At 38.0% G+C, this 19,641-nt stretch overlaps 1 protein-coding gene across 1 annotated transcript in view; it reads left to right on the top strand.

Annotated features, from left to right (window-relative positions):
* Positions 1-18,376, top strand: part of SCAF8 (SR-related CTD associated factor 8) — a 65,851-nt gene extending 47,475 nt beyond the window's left edge. The window contains exons 9-21 of the mRNA XM_026044372.1: positions 5,144-5,223; positions 5,601-5,718; positions 7,599-7,730; positions 7,829-7,941; positions 8,450-8,643; positions 9,304-9,404; positions 10,547-10,660; positions 11,054-11,210; positions 12,340-12,470; positions 13,913-14,057; positions 14,612-14,689; positions 15,283-15,504; positions 16,093-18,376. Coding sequence (XP_025900157.1) covers positions 5,144-5,223; positions 5,601-5,718; positions 7,599-7,730; positions 7,829-7,941; positions 8,450-8,643; positions 9,304-9,404; positions 10,547-10,660; positions 11,054-11,210; positions 12,340-12,470; positions 13,913-14,057; positions 14,612-14,689; positions 15,283-15,504; positions 16,093-17,792 — 3,285 coding nt within the window. The 3' untranslated portion in view covers positions 17,793-18,376. The remainder of the gene's footprint in view (positions 1-5,143; positions 5,224-5,600; positions 5,719-7,598; positions 7,731-7,828; positions 7,942-8,449; positions 8,644-9,303; positions 9,405-10,546; positions 10,661-11,053; positions 11,211-12,339; positions 12,471-13,912; positions 14,058-14,611; positions 14,690-15,282; positions 15,505-16,092) is intronic.
* The last annotated feature ends 1,265 nt before the right edge of the window (positions 18,377-19,641 follow it).

Below are 19,641 nucleotides of genomic sequence, written 5' to 3' on the forward strand. Positions count from 1 at the left end.
GGGCCCATAGATTTTTGAGTGGCCAGTTTGCCTAAGTGATCCCTAACTCAATCCTTCTCAACCCGTGGAAAGTCTTCCTCTAGCCCATTTACATCTCTTCCATTTGTGCCCTGCAGTTCATGGGGGGTCGCTTTAGCAGTAAAGACAGAGGCAAAGAAGGCATTTAGTAACTCTGCCTTCTCGGCATTCTCCGTCACCAAGGCCCCTCCCCATTCAGCAGTGCACTAACATTTTCCCTCGTCTTCCTCTTGCTGTTGACATACTTATAGAAACCCTTCCTGTTGTCTCTGACTTGCCTCACCAACTCTAATTCCACCTGGGCTTTGGCCTCCCTCATTTCGCATCTTCATTCTCTGGCGATGCACCTGTATTCCTCCCACGTGGCCTGTCCCTTCTTCCACAAGCTGTACACTCTTTTTCTTGTTAACTTTGCCTAACAGTTCCTTACCCATCCACACAGGTCTCCTTCCCAGCTTACTCGACTTCTTTTTTGTGGGGATACACCGATCCTGAGCTTGGAGGAAATGGTGCTTGAATATCAGCCAGCTCTCCTGGACCCCCTTTCCTTCTAGGACCCTGACCCAGGGGACTGTTCCAGGGAGCTCCCTGAAGAGGTCGAAGTTGGCTCCAAGGAGCTTCCTGAAGAGGTCGAAGTTGGCTCTCTTGAAGTCCAGGGTAGCTATTCTACTTCTCGCCCCACCTCCTCCACGCCGGATCGTGAATTCCAACACCTCGTGGTCGCTGCAGCCCAGACTGCCCCCAACCCTCACATTTTCCACTAGACCATCTCTGTTTGTTAGTATCAGGTCTAGCAGCGCCCCTCCCCTTGTTGGCTCCTCAACCACCTGCGTCAAGAAGTTATCTGCAATGTTCTGCAGGAACCTCCTGGACTGTCTGTTCCTGGCTGTGTGGTTTTCCCAGCAGATATCAGGGTGGTTGAAGTCCCCCAGGAGGACCAGGGCCTGTGATTGGGAGGCTTCCCGCAGCTGCCCATAGAAGGCTTCATCCACTTCCTCGTCCTGGTCAGGAGGCCTGTAGTAAACTCCCACCACCGTGTCGCCCCTGCTGGCTTGCCCCTTTATCCTCACCCACAGGCTCTCTACTCGCGTTCCATTCTCCCCTATGCTGAGCTCTATGCATTCCAGTTGTTCCCTCACATAAAGAGCAACTCTGCCACCTCACCTTCCTACTCTGTCCCTCCTGAAAAGCCTRTAGCCCTCCWTGRCCACATTCCARTCATGGGAGCTGTCCCACCATGTCTCAGTAATTGCRATGAGATCATGGCCCTGTAGCYRCACGTGCATCTCCARYTCCTCTTGTTTATTSCCCATGCTGCGTGCGTTTATGTAGAGGCATTTGAGCGGGGCTCCCAATGTGCCTCTCCTCCTTGTCGGGACAGCTGCAGCCTGACTGGGCGGGCTCACAGAAGTTCTCCTATTTTGCCCTATGGCCTCTAGAGTCCTAGAGGACCCTTCACAGGCCACAGCTCTAGATTGCTGTGGATGGTGTGACGGGCCATCAGCCACCATCTCGTCTGCCACCCCACAGATACCCTCCTGCCCCCTCGAATTGTTCACCCCTTCGAATAGTTTAAAGCCCTATTGATGAGCTCAGCTAGCTCCTGACCCAGTGCCCTCTTCCCCCTTTGAGAAAGATGGACCACATTGGGTGCCATCATGTCTGGTGCCACGTAAGACTTCCTGTTACCAAAGAAGCCAAAGTTGTGGTGACGACACCAGCCGCGGAGCCACATGTTAATGGACTGTACCTTATGATTTCTTTGTGTATTGCCAGCAGCGCTGGGAAGAATCGAACAGAAGATGACCTGTGCGCCTGTGTCCCTGATCGTGCGCCCCATCTCCCTAAAGTCCCTTTTAATTGCTCTCAGGCTACGCGTTGCCGCCTCCTCTGCACCCACATGTAGGACCATCAAGGGGTAATAGTCCGTGGGTCTGTCCAGTCTGGGAAGTTGTCTGGTGACATCCCTAATCCAGGCCCCAGGAGGACAAGAGACATCTCTTGGAAAAAGGGTCAGGTCTAGCTATCAGTACCTCTGTTCCCTGAATTTGGGAATCACCCACAGCAATAACCCTCCTATTCTGCCTCCTGTCTATGATGACAACCTGTGCAGTTGGCCTTTCTGACTGCATTGAACACAAAGTACCTCAACTGCAAGTGAACTTACTGCCAGAGATGTATTAAAAAGTAGGTGTCAGAACAAGAAACAGCAACACTAGACTGTTAGCAACTTGAACTTTTGAGTACCGAACATAGACTTGCTTAATCCCTGAGACTAGGGCCTGCAAATGTTCCTGTCATTAGAAGAAAATAAGATGGCAAAACTATCTTAGAACAGCAGACTTAGACAAATGACCTCTTTTTTTAACGATAAATTAACTTTTGTGACTGAAAAATTATCTCAACAGTTTTGTGTCAAAGCAGAAAAATGAAAGAGAATCAATTAATATACATCCTTCTCAAAAAGCCTTCTATTTTAACAGTGCTTAATAAGACAATGAAAAATAAAGTGATGAAAAATAAGATGATGAAGTATTTCACAGGAGCCAAGATCTGTCTTGTGAGGACAGAAAGACTTCAAAGAACTGAGGTGTGTGGTCAGCAGGCAATACCTAAGGGTTGATGAATCCTATTTCATGTACATTGTTGTCCATTTATGTGCATTTAATGTGCCAGAGTTGTGTACTCCACTGATAATTGAGCACTTTTTTAGATAATATGATCAAAATTGCTTGTTACAGCTCAGCAACAATTTTAACTCTTCTAGCTGCTTTTCCAAAAGTTAAAAAAGTGGAGTTTGGAGGAGTTCACAACTGGAAAAGGACAAATGTTGTGCACATCTTCAGAAGAAAGGCTGAAAGGCCAACCTGGGGAATTACAAGCTGGTCGCCCTTGCAAGTTCCTGGAGCAGGTCCTCCAGGGACACGTTTCTGGGTGTCCGGAACAGTCAGCAGAGATGTACCAAGGGTAAATCATACCTCACCAATCTTAGAAGATAACTTGTAACTAGTTATAACTAAGATAACTGAATGACTTAATAGGTGGATGATGGAGATTAGTGGATGTTGAAGTCATTAATCTTGACTTTAACAGGGCTTTTGTCATTCTGTCCCACCTTATTGAGGTATCCAAGTTAGGACCTTACAGCTTGCATGGGTGGACAGAGCCCTGAGTGACCTGTGATGAACTCATAGCCAACCCTGCTTTGAGAAGGGGCTTGAGCTGAGACCACTTGAGGCCCCTTCCAACCTGAACAATCCTGTGATTCTAAGATAAGTAAGGAATGGAGGAATGAAAGTGTTTCCATCTAATGAAACTTGGTGAAGAATTCTCACCTGAGATAAGAGTGTCTGGTACTGCAAATCTTATGAAAGATGCAGTAGCAAAATGAAAGAATCTAGAGAACAATGAACGATCATTGGAAATAAAAAACAGTTTCTGTAGGAAAGACTAAGGCGACTCAGACAATTGTTTAGAGAGCGGAGGATAAACTCTAAAGATTAAAAGCACTGTCCAAAAGGGTGTAGCAAATGCTCTGAGCTGGTAAACATTTTTTTAAAACAGTTTTTCTGATTTATGAACAGTAAACATGGTAAAGTAGGAGGACTTTGAAATTTGATTCTGATTCCATGGTGCAGTGACAGTAAATTGGACAACAAATATGAACAGTGCTGAAAGATATTTCTGTTGAATACCTAAATATCCACTTTCTTTTAAAAATTTCTACTTTTAATAAATTTTGTAGTTTTTGACATTCTTTTTCTTCGCTTTTAAGCACTTGGGCATTTGTAATATATTGTAGTAATTAATTACACGGGTAGTGAACATTGTGTGAAAAAATCATTTTATCAACATCCATTATGTTCATTTTCTGATTTTTGCTGGATGACCTTTCCATGTGTCATGGAAAAGGGAAGTTCGTTTAAATGGATTAAATGTTTAAACGGATTAAGTGTTTAAGTGGATTAGTTGATAAACTGAGGTACGTACAGTGCAGGTTGTTCAGTATTTTAGGATTCCTTTTCCCAGGAGTTTGATATCTCTGCTGTACTTAGTGACGTATTTAGTGCTGCTTTCAGGGAATCTCTGTTCATGTTTCCCTATTTCTGCTTTTGGTACTTGGTTTATTTCGCTGGGAAATAGTTCCAAAAGTTCTTGGTTGATCAGAGTATCTTGGTCAGTTCATTCTTTGTTCTTCCTGCTGAACTCTTGTAATTGACACTTCGGGCATTCCGAAGAAGAAAGGCTACTGAAACATAAGGACATGTTATAAGGAAAAATGTTTGCCCTTGTATTTCCAAATGAGTGTCCTCCTCTTGGTTTTTCTTCTGTGAAACCAGCGTTCTGAGAAAAGTTCTGATATTTTGTAGTACTGTGACTCTGCTTTTCAGAAAAATTCCAAGGTGTAAAGGTATGTGGAGGTCTGCTTCGTAGCACAGCTGTGTCAATGCGCAGTTACTGAAAACACAGTTTCAGTGAGAAAGAACATTTGTTGTAGCTTTCAACATTCTTTAATTTTGCCTTAAACTAGAATGCTAATGAAATGCTTCCAGACTGTTCAAAAAGGAGGAGAAAAAAGGCAGCACAATTTTTGATTCTGTAGAACTATAACAACTTCAACCTAGACTTCTTTACAGATAAAACAGGAGCTTTTTTCCCCCTGGCAGATTGCTTGACTTTTATCCCTTTGGAGGCTTCTTCCTCTCAAATAGTAACCGTTTGCTTCTTCCCAGACTATGTAAGAGGTTGTTTATAAGGAGCAGTATTCTTGAAGGAATGCACATTGTTTAAATGACATGTATGGGTAAAAGCACTGGAATTCTTTAGGAAATAATGGTGCTTTTGCTCTTGATGTGAGCAGAACAGGGTAGAAATTGCTAAAGGACGGAATACTTCGTAATAATTCCTTCTAATTAAAGATGTCTTTGCATATAATTTGTTTTTTTAAGCCTTCTCCCAAATTAACTGTTACTGTGGACAGGACATATAGTTTTGCTTGGAAAAACAACCAGGACTCTAGAAAACTGTGGCCAAGACTGAGAAAGCGCATCTTTCTTATGAAAAAGTCAGCAGAATACGTGTTTTACAAGGAATACTCACTAATGCTTATTTTGCTTTCTCCTAGAAGCTGATGGACAGGTTTGACTTTGGGGAAGAATCTGAACAAAATGAAGAGCCTAAAAAGGAAACTCCAACTTCCCAACTGTAAGATCAAGCTATGTTTCTTAAGGGAAATGCTAGAGTAAACATTAATATTTAGTAGTAAGCAAAACGTTTCTTTTAAAGCATAAGTATACTCAAGCAACAGGAAAAGGCATTTCACTGAATTAGTGAGACTTGTATAATTTACAAAAATTGACATGAAACGATGTGCTAGAAGATTTGATCATTTCATCTTAATTTTAACGCGTTAGTTGTAATTTAAAACTGTAATATGGTAATGAGGACTTCTAAAGGTAGTGTTAAATACATTGTGTTCATTATTTTACATATGTAATTCAGCTTGAGATTCAATTATGAAGGCTGTTTATTAACTGTTTAAACCAAAAGAAAAGCTGATTATTGAAATTATTTCATTTTAGACCTTTAGTACCAGAATCTGTGAACAACTCACTTTTTCATCAACTAGCTGAACAACTACAGCAACAAAACTTAGAGCATCTCAGACAACAGCTTCTGGAGCAACAGCAGCCTCAGAAGGTAAGAACTCCATCTTGTGGCTGTCATAATAATTATGTTCTACACTAATAAAATATATACTTTGCTTCAAGGCAAAAAAAAAAAAAAAAGGTAAAAGTCCCCTTTCTACCACTTCTCTTATAATGAGAGTATTTATCAGTAGCTCATCATCTTACAGAAACTTGCAAAATTACCGGCAGAAAGCAGAAGAAAGTACAGCAGAAAAAAACCCCAATGCAACCAAATGCGTGGGAGGTACTTTGTGCTAGTGTTTTGGAGGAGAACCGTTCACTTGAATTATAGGCTGAGTGTGCTTTGGTAGTTCAGCACATGAAAGAAGGAAAGTTTTGATTCCTGCCCTTGTGGAGAAGGAAAGGGGCTCTGAGGGGAATGTGCTGCTCGCGGTGAAGGAGGAGCAGTACACAGGCCGCTACTACAGAACCAGCAAGAGGCTGGAATCGTAGATTGTGACATACCCTAACTTTCCCCTTTCTAGTTTTAAGTCACGTCAGATAAATATCTAATTCTGTTGCTTGCTGTATTCATTGGCAGACTACTGTATTCATTCAGACTAAAGTCGTTTATTTCCTGTGAAGTTAATGGTCAATGGTTGAGGCAGGCAGGGTTTCCTTCTTAACTGAGTCATGTCCTCATGAAATACATGTCCTACAATGAAATAGGTTCTTCTGAGGGTAGTCCTCTTTATTTACCTGTTCCTTTCCTGATTCTAATTCCTGAGCCCCCTAGAAAATAAAATGTTTATGCCGTTTGATACTAGTCAGTGTAGAGTGAATTTTACAGAAATCATTTGAATGCAATTTCACGTAATAATAAAAATGTTAGACTGGAAGAAAATTTCTAGGACCGCCAGCTTTACAGGCAACCATTCTGGACTTTAACATCTGTAAAAGTGTAGTCTGTCAACTTGCTCTCAAAAACATTTTGTGGCTTTGAAATTTTTGTCAATTTTTAATAATTTTAACTTTTACTGGATAGGTTTCATTTTACTTTCACATATAAGTGCAATAACTTGTATAACGCAGCTACAAATTGAATAGTTTTTGATACAGGTGGATGATCTTGCAATTTCTGACTTTAGCTGTATTAAAAATATACAAGAATATAACTTTTTAGGGGCATCTGTTTTAGGAGCTTTTTTAAGTCCTTAATTTAAAAACAGATATCTGTTTTGAAAATAAAAATGCTGAGTACCTACTTTTATTATAAAATAATTTCTCTCAAAAAAGATGGAATTAGAGTTTAAATTAGAATTCATTTATGAAATGAAGTTACAGCACATTTGTGGGTAGAGAGTTCGTATGACTCACACTGACATAAATGACTGACTGATGAAAGCGGACTCCTTTGTCCTCTAGTCACTGTCTTAAATCACACGACATAGGAAATGTTGGAACTAAATCGAAATGTCTTAACTATTTCAACTGATATTGATAGTATTTTCATTTTATTTATAACAGAATTAAATTTATTGTTGTATATGCACAAGTGAGCAAGACTGTCTTCAATTGATGCTCTGTACATGCCTCTTATTGCTATTGTCCTGCCAGTTTTTATTTTCCAGTTAGTCAAGTGAAACAACAAATAGTGCACTTTGCTTTTGGATTCAGTAAATAAGTAGCAATACTTTATGTAGTGAGAAACATCCGAATCTTTCAGAATTATCTAATTTCTGACAGTACATAAAATGAAGTGGAATGGTATTTGGTTTGGTTTGTACTTAGGTGGTAATTGCCCAAGGAAATTTGAATTGGGAAGATAAGAGTCCCTTAATAAACTGTTTCTCAGAGGTACTTGAAAAATTATTTCATGTAAGCTTTTATAGAAGCAGCAGCTTGAACTGTGAGGATTTTTTTTATGATATATTATTATTTATTATTCAGGCAAGCCCTGAGGAAAATCCTGAAGGAAATTTTGGCTCGGAGCACTCTGCATCACCTTCACAAGGGAGTAGTCAGCAGCAGTTTTTAGAAGTTGAAACAAATGTAGATGATTCAATAGATACTCAACAACAGGTAAAACTATTTTAATTTGAGTTATGCAAATATAAAGGAAAACACATAGTTAAAATAGCTCTGGTTTTCACATGAACATCTATTATATCTTGCCTTAGGACATGGATATAGATGAAGGACAAGATGTGGCTGAAGAGGAGATTTTTGAACAAGAGGAAAAGAAATCAACTGTTCGTTCAAGATCAAGAACACGCTCAAGATCTCGCTCAAGGTTTCTTCATGAATTTGTATTAAGTTTTTCAGAAACCAAGTTTATGCCTGTGACTAGCTTTTTCAATTCTGTACTTTCCAAAACTGTTGTGAGCAGTTTTAGTAATGAACAAAATAGTACAGCAGATTAAGATTTTTCTTATAGCAATTTATTTTTCATATCCTAGGCCTATTTTAATTTTTAAGACTTGCTCAAATAACAAGACAAACTAAAGTTAACCAGTTGGATGGGTTCTGTGTTCCAGAAAAAAATGTGGTGGGGGGGCTCTTTGTGTGATTTTTTGTTCGTTTTTGTTTTTTATACTTTTCCCCCTTCCTTTTGCTTTCTTTAAAGCTCAGGCTATATGTTTTGCTCTTCACAGTGATGGCAATAAGATTAATTCCTGAAACAGTTTGAGTAAACACTAAGGAGATGTCTGCATTACACATCAAGTCTACTTGAGACAAAAGTTTTGTGCGGTTTATAATTTTCTTTCAAACTCAGTGTACTAAAATTAAGCATTTTACAGATCGCCAAGAAAACGAAGGTCTAGATCAAGATCTGGTTCTCGTAAGCGTAAGCACAGAAAACGTTCACGCTCAAGATCAAGAGAAAGGAAGAGAAAGTCATCTCGGTCGTACTCCAGTGAAAGAAGGGCTAGGGAGAGGGAAAAGGAACGTCAGAAAAAGGGATTGCCTCCTATACGGTCCAAAACACTAAGTGGTAAGTAGCTGCCACTTACTGCTTTAAAAATCTAGGGAATTTCAGCAAAACCTTTAGCATGAATTTATTATGAACCCTTACAGTATTTATTTTTATTCAAATAGAAGATATAACACATTGTGGTTAGCACAGTCATACCAAAAACGTTTCATATTCTCCAAAGTATAGTAAAAAGTACAGCTTCCATTTCTTCCAGGTGACAATGTAGTGCATAGTATTGCAGTTAAATTCATTTTATAATATGTGTTTGTTTCGGATACCCAGTTAGCCCAATTTAGTGCCTCTCTGTTCACTTTGCTTTGAATCCTACAGACATATTTTTAGGGAACATTGAATAGAAATTATTTTTTTATGAGTATTCCCTTTTCAGTTTAGCCATAATCCCAAATTTTTCATCTCTTTACAAATAACTATTTGGATTAAATAAAAAAACCACAAATACTTCTATTAAATATCTATTATATGTTGTCTTTTAACCTTTTTGTTAATTTACTTAATCTGTGTGATGAGTAATAGCGTTACAATTCCCAATTTTGATTGGTGATTTGCAGAGTCTTTAGCTCTGAATACTGTGTAATTATAGAGCCTTTTAAATGCATACTACAAAATATTTTATAAGCAAATTTTTGATATTTAAATTAATATGATTTTTTTCTTCAGTTTGCAGTACTACCCTTTGGGTAGGTCAAGTAGACAAGAAGGCTACACAGCAGGATTTAACCAATTTATTTGAAGAATTTGGACAAATAGAATCTATTAATGTAAGTGACCATGTTTCAAGGATTAAAGACTAGCAACTGAAACAGATTTATACCTCAGGGTTCTTTTTCGTTGAGGAGAGTAACATTGTCAGTGTTGAGTAACTAGCTGTAATATTTGAGTTCCGTGTACTGGCTTTTGAAATAATACAGGTATTGCATTTCATAGTAAAATGACTTTTCTGAAGCACTAATGGGATCTTGTAATTAATTTTTAAAATTGTTTTTTAACATATGGACTTTTCTATTTTTGTGATGTGGACCTGCAGCAGGTATCATTTTGCTCAGGCTGACCACATTGGTTTGGTACATCTCATACTGAGGAGTATGCAGGTGGAGTCAACATGTACAAACATTAAAGAGGAAAAAAAAAAAAAGAATTGTACTTAATAACAAGGAATCATCTGAAAATATTAAGAAGTTTAGGTTAGTAGGAAATGTATTTCTCATGATCAGTGATTTAGAGTCATATTTCAGTGTTGACTGTAGTTTGGGATAAGTCTTTTTCTCCTAAAATAGCACACGTATGTGAGAGAAGTCTGGATTATTGCAACCCCAGCACTTTTAAAGTCTTTTTTCAAAGTCTTTTTTTAAAGCATGTCTTTTAACACCTTTCCGAGGGAAACCAAACTCTTATACTAGACATTCCAGAAAACTTCAATTAAAATAGAGTAACATTGCTGTGTAATCTTACTTTTATAGCAACTATATTAAATCAGTCATCTTAAATATTTTTGTTCTGTATATTACCGTGTAACATTGTATGCATTATATTTAACATTGTATACCACAGTGTACTTTTCTCTAAATTAAACATTAAAGGAATCGAGTTTCAAAAATGAGTTCTCTGCCCCTCTGAAGTGCCAGCACACTTTTAATCACTAGTATTGTTGATACTGCAAGCAGGTATCAACAGGGTTGTTGCTCAGCTCCCAGCAAACTTGGACTCTGAGAAGAGGTAGGGACCGCTGCTTTGCTCAAGTGGCTGTAGCTCCCAGTTTTTGCCTGCTGGTGCTGTTCAAAACTTTTGTGCCATCTACTCTCAAGATTATTGTTACTAGCACTACTAGTAGTACTTAACATTTACTGTTGATATGTCACTGGTTTTCCTACTTTATAAGACAGTTGGTTGCTTTCTCTTGTAGATGATTCCTCCAAGGGGTTGTGCTTATGTCTGCATGGTTCACAGACAAGATGCATATCGTGCTCTTCAGAAGCTTAGTTCTGGATCCTATAAAATTGGCTCTAAAATTATTAAGGTAAATTGTTTTTGATCTTGGGAAGTTGTTTTTTAATCTTCTGTTTCAAGTACAATAGTTTACGTGTGTTGGTTGATCACTTGAAAGCTTTTTGTTCATATACACGAAGAAGAAAGGGAGAACAGAGCGTTGACAGGTGGATCTTCTTTTCTTCTACCTGTAAAATGCAGATCTTGACAAGAAATATGGAAGAGAGGCCAATTAAATTATAACTTTATTTTAGGAAGTACTTGGAAAAATAGTTGACTGTTTTAGAATTAAAAACTGGTTAAAACATCAACAAATAGACTTAAACTGATTTTTATGTGGCAGAAATATGAAATAAACTATTTTAAATATTCTCTTTGTTGGATTTCTCATTTAACCAAATTATTTTGTTGGATTTTGTTTTAGATTGCCTGGGCTTTAAATAAAGGTGTGAAAACAGAGTACAAGCAGTTCTGGGATGTGGATCTGGGAGTTTCTTATATCCCTTGGGAGAAAGTAAAATTGGATGATTTGGATGGCTTTGCTGAAGGTGGTATGATAGACCAGGAGACAGTCAATACTGGTATGAACACTGATGATTGTGATAATTAGAAAATTTGTTTTTTTCCTAATAATTGCCACAAAGTTTAGTATGTTAGATAATACAGATTTTTTTCAGTTTACATTATTTATACTATTTACTTGTTCACAATAAAAGTGACATTTGATACGTGAAATCTAGATAGTCTTTGTAGTTCAGTAACTAACTGATGGTCATGTATCAGTTTTCAGGAGAATGAATTTAGCATTTTTAAAAGCAGTTCTGATTTTTTTTGTGTTGTGATTTCCCAAGTATATAAAATAATTTGTGTGAAATTTAGGATCTGGTTGTGACTGTGAAAAATCTTGTACTTAGACGTAAGACTTAAGTTATAGTTGGCACTTGTCCAAATAGACACTGGTTAGCTGCACCTGTAGGTATTTTTCCATATAGCCAGAGAGACCAGTAGATTAAGTCAGAAATTTCCTGAAATCCAGCTCAATTGAGAGGTATGTCAAGTTTTTTTGGGGGGGGAGGTAAATGGCAAGTGTTTTGAGAGAGTTCTAGCTCATAAATGCACCAAATCACCAGACTCTGTACAGAACTGAACCGCAGAGCAATCCACTTTTATGCTACAGGTAGTATTTTTATGGTCAAAATGTATATAAATGCCAGAAGAATTGAAATGTGAAACATTGTTGAAATGTATAAATTACATTATACTGCAAATGCAAAACTTGTTTCCTTGTATTGATGGAAGTTATCTTGAGGAAGAGGAGAAAGGAAAAAAAAAAGGCGGATGTTTGAAGTGAGGATCCTCTCAGATTCTAAGCTTGTCGGCTGGTGACATAGCTATGTGTTAATAGCAGCATGTAGAGAAGTGGAACATACACCGTGTTGCCAGTTACAGAATGATTGTTGAAAAAACTTGGTATGTTTTAAAAATACCTTTTGTATACAGGCATAATTGTATGCAAGTAATCAGTTTTTTGTATTTAAGGAAAAACTAAATATAATTTCACTTGCTGTTTTGATAGTAATTTTGGAGACTATTTGTAATGACTCTAGATAACTGCCTAAAATCTTGGATGAAAGAGAGCATTTTAGTGTGTAAATAAGAATAACAATTATCTTTTTTTATACAAAAATACACTTTTTATTGTTTTTTAAGAATGGGAAACAGCCAGAAGCTCAGAAGCTGCTAAAGAAAATGTTCCAACTACCCAGAGCACTGCAGTGGACAAGAGCACAGTTATTACAACGCAGACAGAAGCTTACACACAACCAGTCACGATGCTGCAGGTTTGTGTTAAAGTTTGGAATTAAAGACTTCATAGATGTGGAAAGTTTTTTTACTTGGTACAGATAAACTTAGATACGTATTTCTCTGAACTACTTTACAGAAAAATAAGTAATCTGGCTTAGCAAATTCCTTAATTTTATGCTAAAGCACAACCAGTCTTTTAAATTAAGACTTAAATGCTGAAGACAGAACAAATATTAAAATACTGGAACCTTCATTTTTTGAGAGAAATCAAAGTGAGCAAATCGCCAAAGCAACTTTTGGTGAACTAAGCAACTCAGTATTATTTTCACTGTGCATATTACCTATTTGCATTTCCCTATATATCAGTTTTCAATAAAAGTTTGAATTATTTCCCAGTAGTTTTAGGCAGCATGTTGTAGGGAAATCTCATCTTTGGAAGAAGAGATTATTCAAAAGAATATTTTGTTGAAATCTGATATATAGAGTAATTCCTGACTCTCTGCTGCCTCTTCAGGGTAAAACAAATTTTTTATTGACTTCTAATCAATAATAAAGTATTGTGAAAGACTGGAGGATGGTAGTGTATTTTTCTTCACACATACCACATTGTACATAATTATTTATTCAAATTTTTTTTGTCAAACCTTTAAAATGTGTTTTATTATAATCAAATGAAATTGCAAAATGAAAATCTGTTCCTGATTTTTTTTTCTTTTCATACTTAATTCATGCATCTTTCCTGATATTTATAGTTATTTTCAGTACTTGAGCTGCCATTAAAATCAATATGAAAGTTAATATTTTTGCATGTCCCACATGAACTTTTCTCTTTTCATAAAAAATGTTTTTGGTATTTTTTTCCTCTATCTCCTCACATACACTATGATCTATAGCTGTGTATGTACCGAAATACATATATTTAATCTTTTATTTTATTGCTTATTACTCTTTAATATGGCACATTGTAGTGAAGGGCCTAACTCAAACAGAAGCCTGAGAAATACAAGATCATTTTCAGGGTTTCATCAATATTATAAGCCTGAAATTGTGAATTAAGCTTGTTTACAGCACTGTTCTAAAATATGTGATTTTTTTCTAATAAGTGTAATCACTGTTTTTTCATGCTCTCAAATTTCCATTTTTATCTACATATTTTCTATTTCATTATCATTTCCTTTTGATATTTCTATGTCTCCTATAGGCAATTTTTTGTTTTGAATATGTACAGTATCTAACCGTGTATTTTCAGTTGTTTTAGAATAAAAAGAGTTTAACCTAGGATTCTTCCAGAGTTCTTGTTTATCCGTAGTGTACCACTCGGTACCATTCCAGAATGCCACTAGGTGTTCAGAACACACACAAAGCCTTTGATGCATTTGCTGCTAGCAGGAATTGCAGTTCAGTCAGTTTATATCTCAGTGTCATAGAATACTGTAAGTATTGAAGTTGTTTGTTTTTTTGTTTTCCATTAAAAAAGATTCCAGTAGCTCCAGCTGTGCCTGCCGTTAGCTTAGTTCCACCTGCGTTTCCTGTCACAATGTCTGTCCCTCCTCCTGGTTATAGCCCCATTCCTCCTCCACCCTTCTTGCGAGCAAGTTTCAACCCTTCACAACCACCTCCAGGTAAGTTAGTAAGTAGAAATAAAAAAAAATAAAAAGCCGTTAAGCGTGTGATGACTTGTGTACATTATACTTTGTATACTTTTCCATGAGCTCTTGTTTTCTTTTGGAGCAAGTTGGCCTTTGAATCTCTAATTTAACCCAGTATACAGTTTCTTTTGTTTAACTTGGTAATATTTCCTGATGGTGTATTCAGTGTATTTTTGATCTTTGGTTTAAAGAAAAAAAAATTAAACAGAAATTCTCGACATTCTCTCCTACTTTCAGAAAACGTGAGAACTTTGGAAGTTGAGTGTCAGAAGTTTCTTCTTTAGATACTATGTAGCCAGAAATAATCTTTAAAGATAACACATACATATCTGTTACAATAAAGATGGGAATTTTCTTTAAAACAACAACCACCATTGGTAGTACTTCCCAGATGTGTGTTATTTGCTAATGCTCGGTGAGGCAGCTTTTCAGCTGTTAATGAGCTGTTTCATGAGCGCTGTTAATGAGATTTTAAAAGTGTAATTATACTTGTTTTCCACTGAAGTAATGTTACTTTTTTCAAATAGGTTTTATGCCTCCACCAGTTCCACCTGTCCCGCCTCCTGTTGTCCCCCCACCAGTTGTCCCACCTGTGGTTCCAACACGTAAGTGTCATGGAAAACTTTTTTGATCGATTTCTTATTGATCTATTTCTTATTAATTAATCAAAAGTGTGTTAATTCTACCTAATGGAAAATAGTAATATGCAAACTATTCATTAGCTGTATTAAGTAGGTGCTGAAGAAAAAGATTTACAGAGCTTTTCATTATGACCAAAAATGGTACTGTGGAATAATTGAAAAAAAAGATTTACTTTTTAAATGGAATTTTTAATTCGTATTTATGTTTTAATTTTTGAACCTGTTTACATATTCTGATATTTTTGTTACTTGTGCTCTTTGGTATTACCAAGTGACTTAGAATAATTTATTTTGCTTGTCTTTTGTGTGTATATATACAATATTTTAAAATGTCTGTTTATGAATATTTATTGCTTCGGTTGCTAGCAGTTCATGACTGCTACAAAAAAGAGAATTAACTACTTAAGTAGTTGAGTTGGGGATAAAAAGTAATTTTAAAAATGTAAATCTTGGGGTAATTCAGTTTCACTTTGGTTGTATGATCTGACGGCTTGACCTTTGCCAGACTGAGGTGCAAAACGTGCTTATTGAGACACACTTCTGTTATTTCTCTACAGCTTTAGTACAGCCTCCATTACCAATTGCACAAGAGGCAATGAAAGATGTTCCTTTTACTAGCCTTGTTCTACCAGTTGGCACAGTTAGTAGCAATCTAGCCACTCCAACGTTATCTACTGGAAGCATTTTTAATCCTCTTCCAAGCAACAAACCCGAACCAGATGAAAAAGGCTCCCATCTTGCAGACCTCCAGATTTCTTCCAGTGAAAACAGTAGAGCTGGTATGAAATGTTCCGATGTTTTTGTTTGATATTCTGCATGCAAATGACATCATGCTTTCAGGTTTTCAACGCACATCTCTGTCCGTTACACTGTTAACCACGGAGTAGGAAGTTTTAGGCCAGACTTCATTTTCAGTTTCAGTTAAGATGGGAATAATCTTCATCAGAATCTAGTGATTGATGTCTGGCATCTCCTGCTCAGGGGACAAGTTTTGTAGACTTCTGAAGTAAAGCTGAGCCCCTGGGAGTTTCCTAAGAATACTTCTAAAATGTGTATTCTTTCTGCATAAGTGGTTGTGGAAAGGAATAGGAGAGGGATAATATTAAAAGAATTATATCAAAGATGTTTCACAAATTAAGGGATCATTGTAGGGTTTGTCATTTTGAAGCTGTTCTATATTCTTTACACTGTTGAGATGGTGGTTTCCATGGCTTAATGTCCATTTATGTAATTAAAATGGTCTGTATTCATTGTACAGGTCTTATTAGTACTCCCTCTCTGACTGTGTTAGATTAAGCCGCAATTTGTTTGGAATACTTTGTGTTACATTGATAATTTCTACTAACGTTGTTGTTGCTGTGTTTTAGTGCAAAACGATGTCTCAAGTAGCTCTGGACTTGGAGGAGTGCAACCACCCAGTGTTTCCAGCAGTTCTGGCCTTACTGGAGAAGGGCAGCCACCCAGTGTCTCAAGCAGCTCTGGACTTTCAGGGGCAGTCCAGCCACCAAACGTCTCGAGCAGCTCTGGACACGTGGGAGGAGGAGTGCAGCCACCAACTGTTTCGAGCAGCCCGGGTCTCGCCGGGGGAGTGCAGCTCCCCAGCGTCTCCAGCAGCTCCTCTCTTGCAGGAGGGGTTCAGCCACCCAGCGTCTCCAGCAGCTCCGGACTTATGGCTGGAGTGCCACCACCAAATGTCTCGAGCAGCTCAGGTCTTCTCCCTGGAGTGCATCCGCCCAGCGTGTCGAGCAGCCCCGGGCTGCTGACGGGAATGCAGCCCCCTGTGGTCTCAAGCAGTTCTGGACTTCTGGCGGGAGTGCAGCCGCCCAGCGTCTCCAGTAGCTCGGGGCTTCTCATGATGCCTCCACCCAACGTTTCAAGTAGCTCTGGACTTATGGGAGTGCCACCACCAAGTATTTCAAATAGCTCTGGACTTCTGGCAATGCAGCATCCAGTCGGGGTTCAAAATATGCCTCACTTAAATATTACCAATCAGAGGATGCCAGGAATGCCTATTTTAGATATCCGTCCAGGCCTCATGCCCCATTCACCTGGACCGAGGTTTCCATTAATGCAGCCCGGAATCCCACCGCAGCGCGGTATTCCTCCTCCAGCAATCCTTGATCCAGCTCTTCACCCACCGCCTCGAGGTCCTTTTCCCCCGGGAGATATTTTTAATCAAACAGAAAGACCTTTTGGAACACCGGGAAGACAAAACATTGATAGCATTGCTAATTCAGAGAAAAGACTCCCGCTGGGAGGCGATAATATTCAGCAGGAAGGAGACAGAGATTATCGCTTTCCTCCGGTGGAAAACAGAGATAATCTCAGCAGGCCATCCCCTGTGGATGTCAGAGATTCTGTTGGGCGACCTCCAGTTGATCCCAGAGAAGGTATAGGAAGACCTCCGGTGGATGGAAGAGAACATTTTACAAGACCACATGTAGACATGAGAGAGAATTTTGGCCGACCAGCTCTAGAAAATCTTGGTCGAAGGGAGCATTTTGGTTTCAATTCAGAGAAGCACTGGGGACAGCGAGGCGATTACGATGAACGAGAGCACCATGCCTTCCCCATTTATGGTGGCCCTAAAGGCTTCCACGAGGAGAGAGAGAGGTTTCGGCACATAAACTATAGGTTTGACAGTAGGAGTGGGCCCAGTTGGAATAGAGGATTTGAACAAGATGCTCACAGAGATTTTGATGACCGCAGAAGACCCTGGGAAAGACAGAGGGATAGAGACGACAGAGATTTTAATTTTTGCAGAGAAATTAATGGAAACAGGTTTGGAAGAGACAGAATGTCAAACAACTGGATCCCTCCTCCACATCCGAGGGTTTTTGAGTATTTTGACGGGGCCACGTCGCAGCGCAAAGCTGATAACCTGCCCCAGGTGAATGGTGAAAACACGGAGACAGAAAGTCAGCCGCCAGCCGCGCAGGTGCCGGACGATCCGGAACTCTATGAAAAACTGACATCGTCCAGCGAGATAAACAAAGAGAAGAGTGACACAGCAGCTGATATAGAAAGTGAACCAGTGGTAGAAAGCACAGAAACTGAGGGGACATAATCATCACTCAGTAGGTAAAAGATACCTTTTGTAAAGTTGTCATCTCTCTGTAATAGATAAATGGCTGACTGGACCCTAGCAGTTCACTTTTGTCTGCCAGAATTAAGTTAATCTGACGTTCATGTTCATCTTTCACTTAAATAACTGTACAACTGACTTGTATAGAACACTGTTCTTAATTTGAACGTGGTAGGTAAACTTTTTTTTTTTTTTATTTCTCTGATAAAGCATAAACTTGCCCCTACTCGCTTTTAATTTCACAAAGGTAAAACAACAGCTTGTCCAACAAAGACTTCCTATGGAAGAAAGTGGATATTTTTAGATACTACCCTTAGGTTGGCTCTCGAAATTGTTATACTTGAAAACAGGTGCTGGTGTATCTTGTCCGTGTTTTTAGGCTGCTGCAGAATTTTAAAGTATAGACAAAGCTGTGACATTTTATGTTCCTATAATTTGGCAGAAAAAGAAATGGCCCATGTCATTTAAGGAGCATAACACAGAGATTAAAAGTGATTGTGTAAAATCTACACTATAGTCTCTGTTTTCTCTAAAGTAAGTGTTTGTGATTTGTTCCTCGTACTGCAGTGGGTTAAAAAAAAAAAAAATGAAAAGTACATTTTAATGTTGGGTGCATTTTGTTTTTAGATGCCAATAAAGCATATTTGTTTGATAACAGTGTTCTAGGTATTGTATTTTTTTAAAAAAACTGCAAGCTATAAAAACTTGGAATCAGCTATGATATGTGCCTAGGTAGTTGTTGCAGAAGGTTTATATTACTTTGTAAGACCAATGCAACAGTTACATGTGCAAGAAGGAAGCATATGCTTTTTACATGGAGAAATCATGCAGTCACCTTAGTTGATGTATACAACATATGTATGTAAATATTTGTGTAAACTGTATGTAGATATCGCCAGTTCTGTGCGTGCCTGTGCTTGTGCACCCACTCACAGAATAATGTAGACAGTTTAATAAAATTGAAGTGAAATTAGATTATAAAAAATTGCCTTTCACCTTCTTTAGGTAGTAACATAATGACTTTCATTTGACTGCAGTGTGTCACGCTTCTCTTTTCATGTTTGTAGTTATTCATGTTCTTACTACTTCTAGAAGGTGGAACATTCTATACTGTAAAGATATACAGTAGGATTTTAGATTACTTTTTGAAAACAGTTATGCATGAAGCAAAAACTATTAAGCAAATATTTGCATTGTCTTATTCTGTAATATATTTGGTATTCTGGATAGCTAGTGGTAGCATTAAAGTATCTTGTGGTTGTTTGTTTTTAGTGACTCTCCAAAGTCCAGAATTGTTGAACAAAAAGTGAAAAGCTGTTGTTGGTCTAAAAAAGCCGACGTGTTTTTAACAGAAAGGAGGGGGGATTTGTGTTTTGGTGGCTTACTGTTGAAAGCGAATCTCTTGCTAAATTGTTGAAATGAATTGGCTGCTTAGGTAAATTAGTAACACTGTTCTCATGTTTCCCTTTGCTGCTTGTATATCCTTTAAATTGATGGTGAAAGATTGGCTCTATGGTAATGTAAGGTTTTCGATTTGTCCATCTGAGTGCATTCCACCAACTTTTCTCAACATAACTTCTGTTCAAATTCCATGTCTGGCAATATCCTTTCCCAGCTTTGACAGCACTTTTATTTTTTATTTTTTTAACTCTTGTGTAATAGGATCAAGGAGTAGATTCTGTTAAATCAGTGCCCCATTGGTAGAAGAACATTTAGCTCAGATTAGATTTTTGTTCTTATCATTAAAAACTAAACCGACAAGTTTAAATTTCGCTCCCTGTTCTCCCAAAGGGATGACAATAGGAGGACGTTGTGTGAACGTAATGCGCAG

The sequence above is a fragment of the Nothoprocta perdicaria genome, unplaced genomic scaffold, assembly GCF_003342845.1.
Source record: "Nothoprocta perdicaria isolate Ctin4 unplaced genomic scaffold, notPer1 scaffold_36, whole genome shotgun sequence".
NCBI lineage: Eukaryota > Metazoa > Chordata > Aves > Tinamiformes > Tinamidae > Nothoprocta > Nothoprocta perdicaria.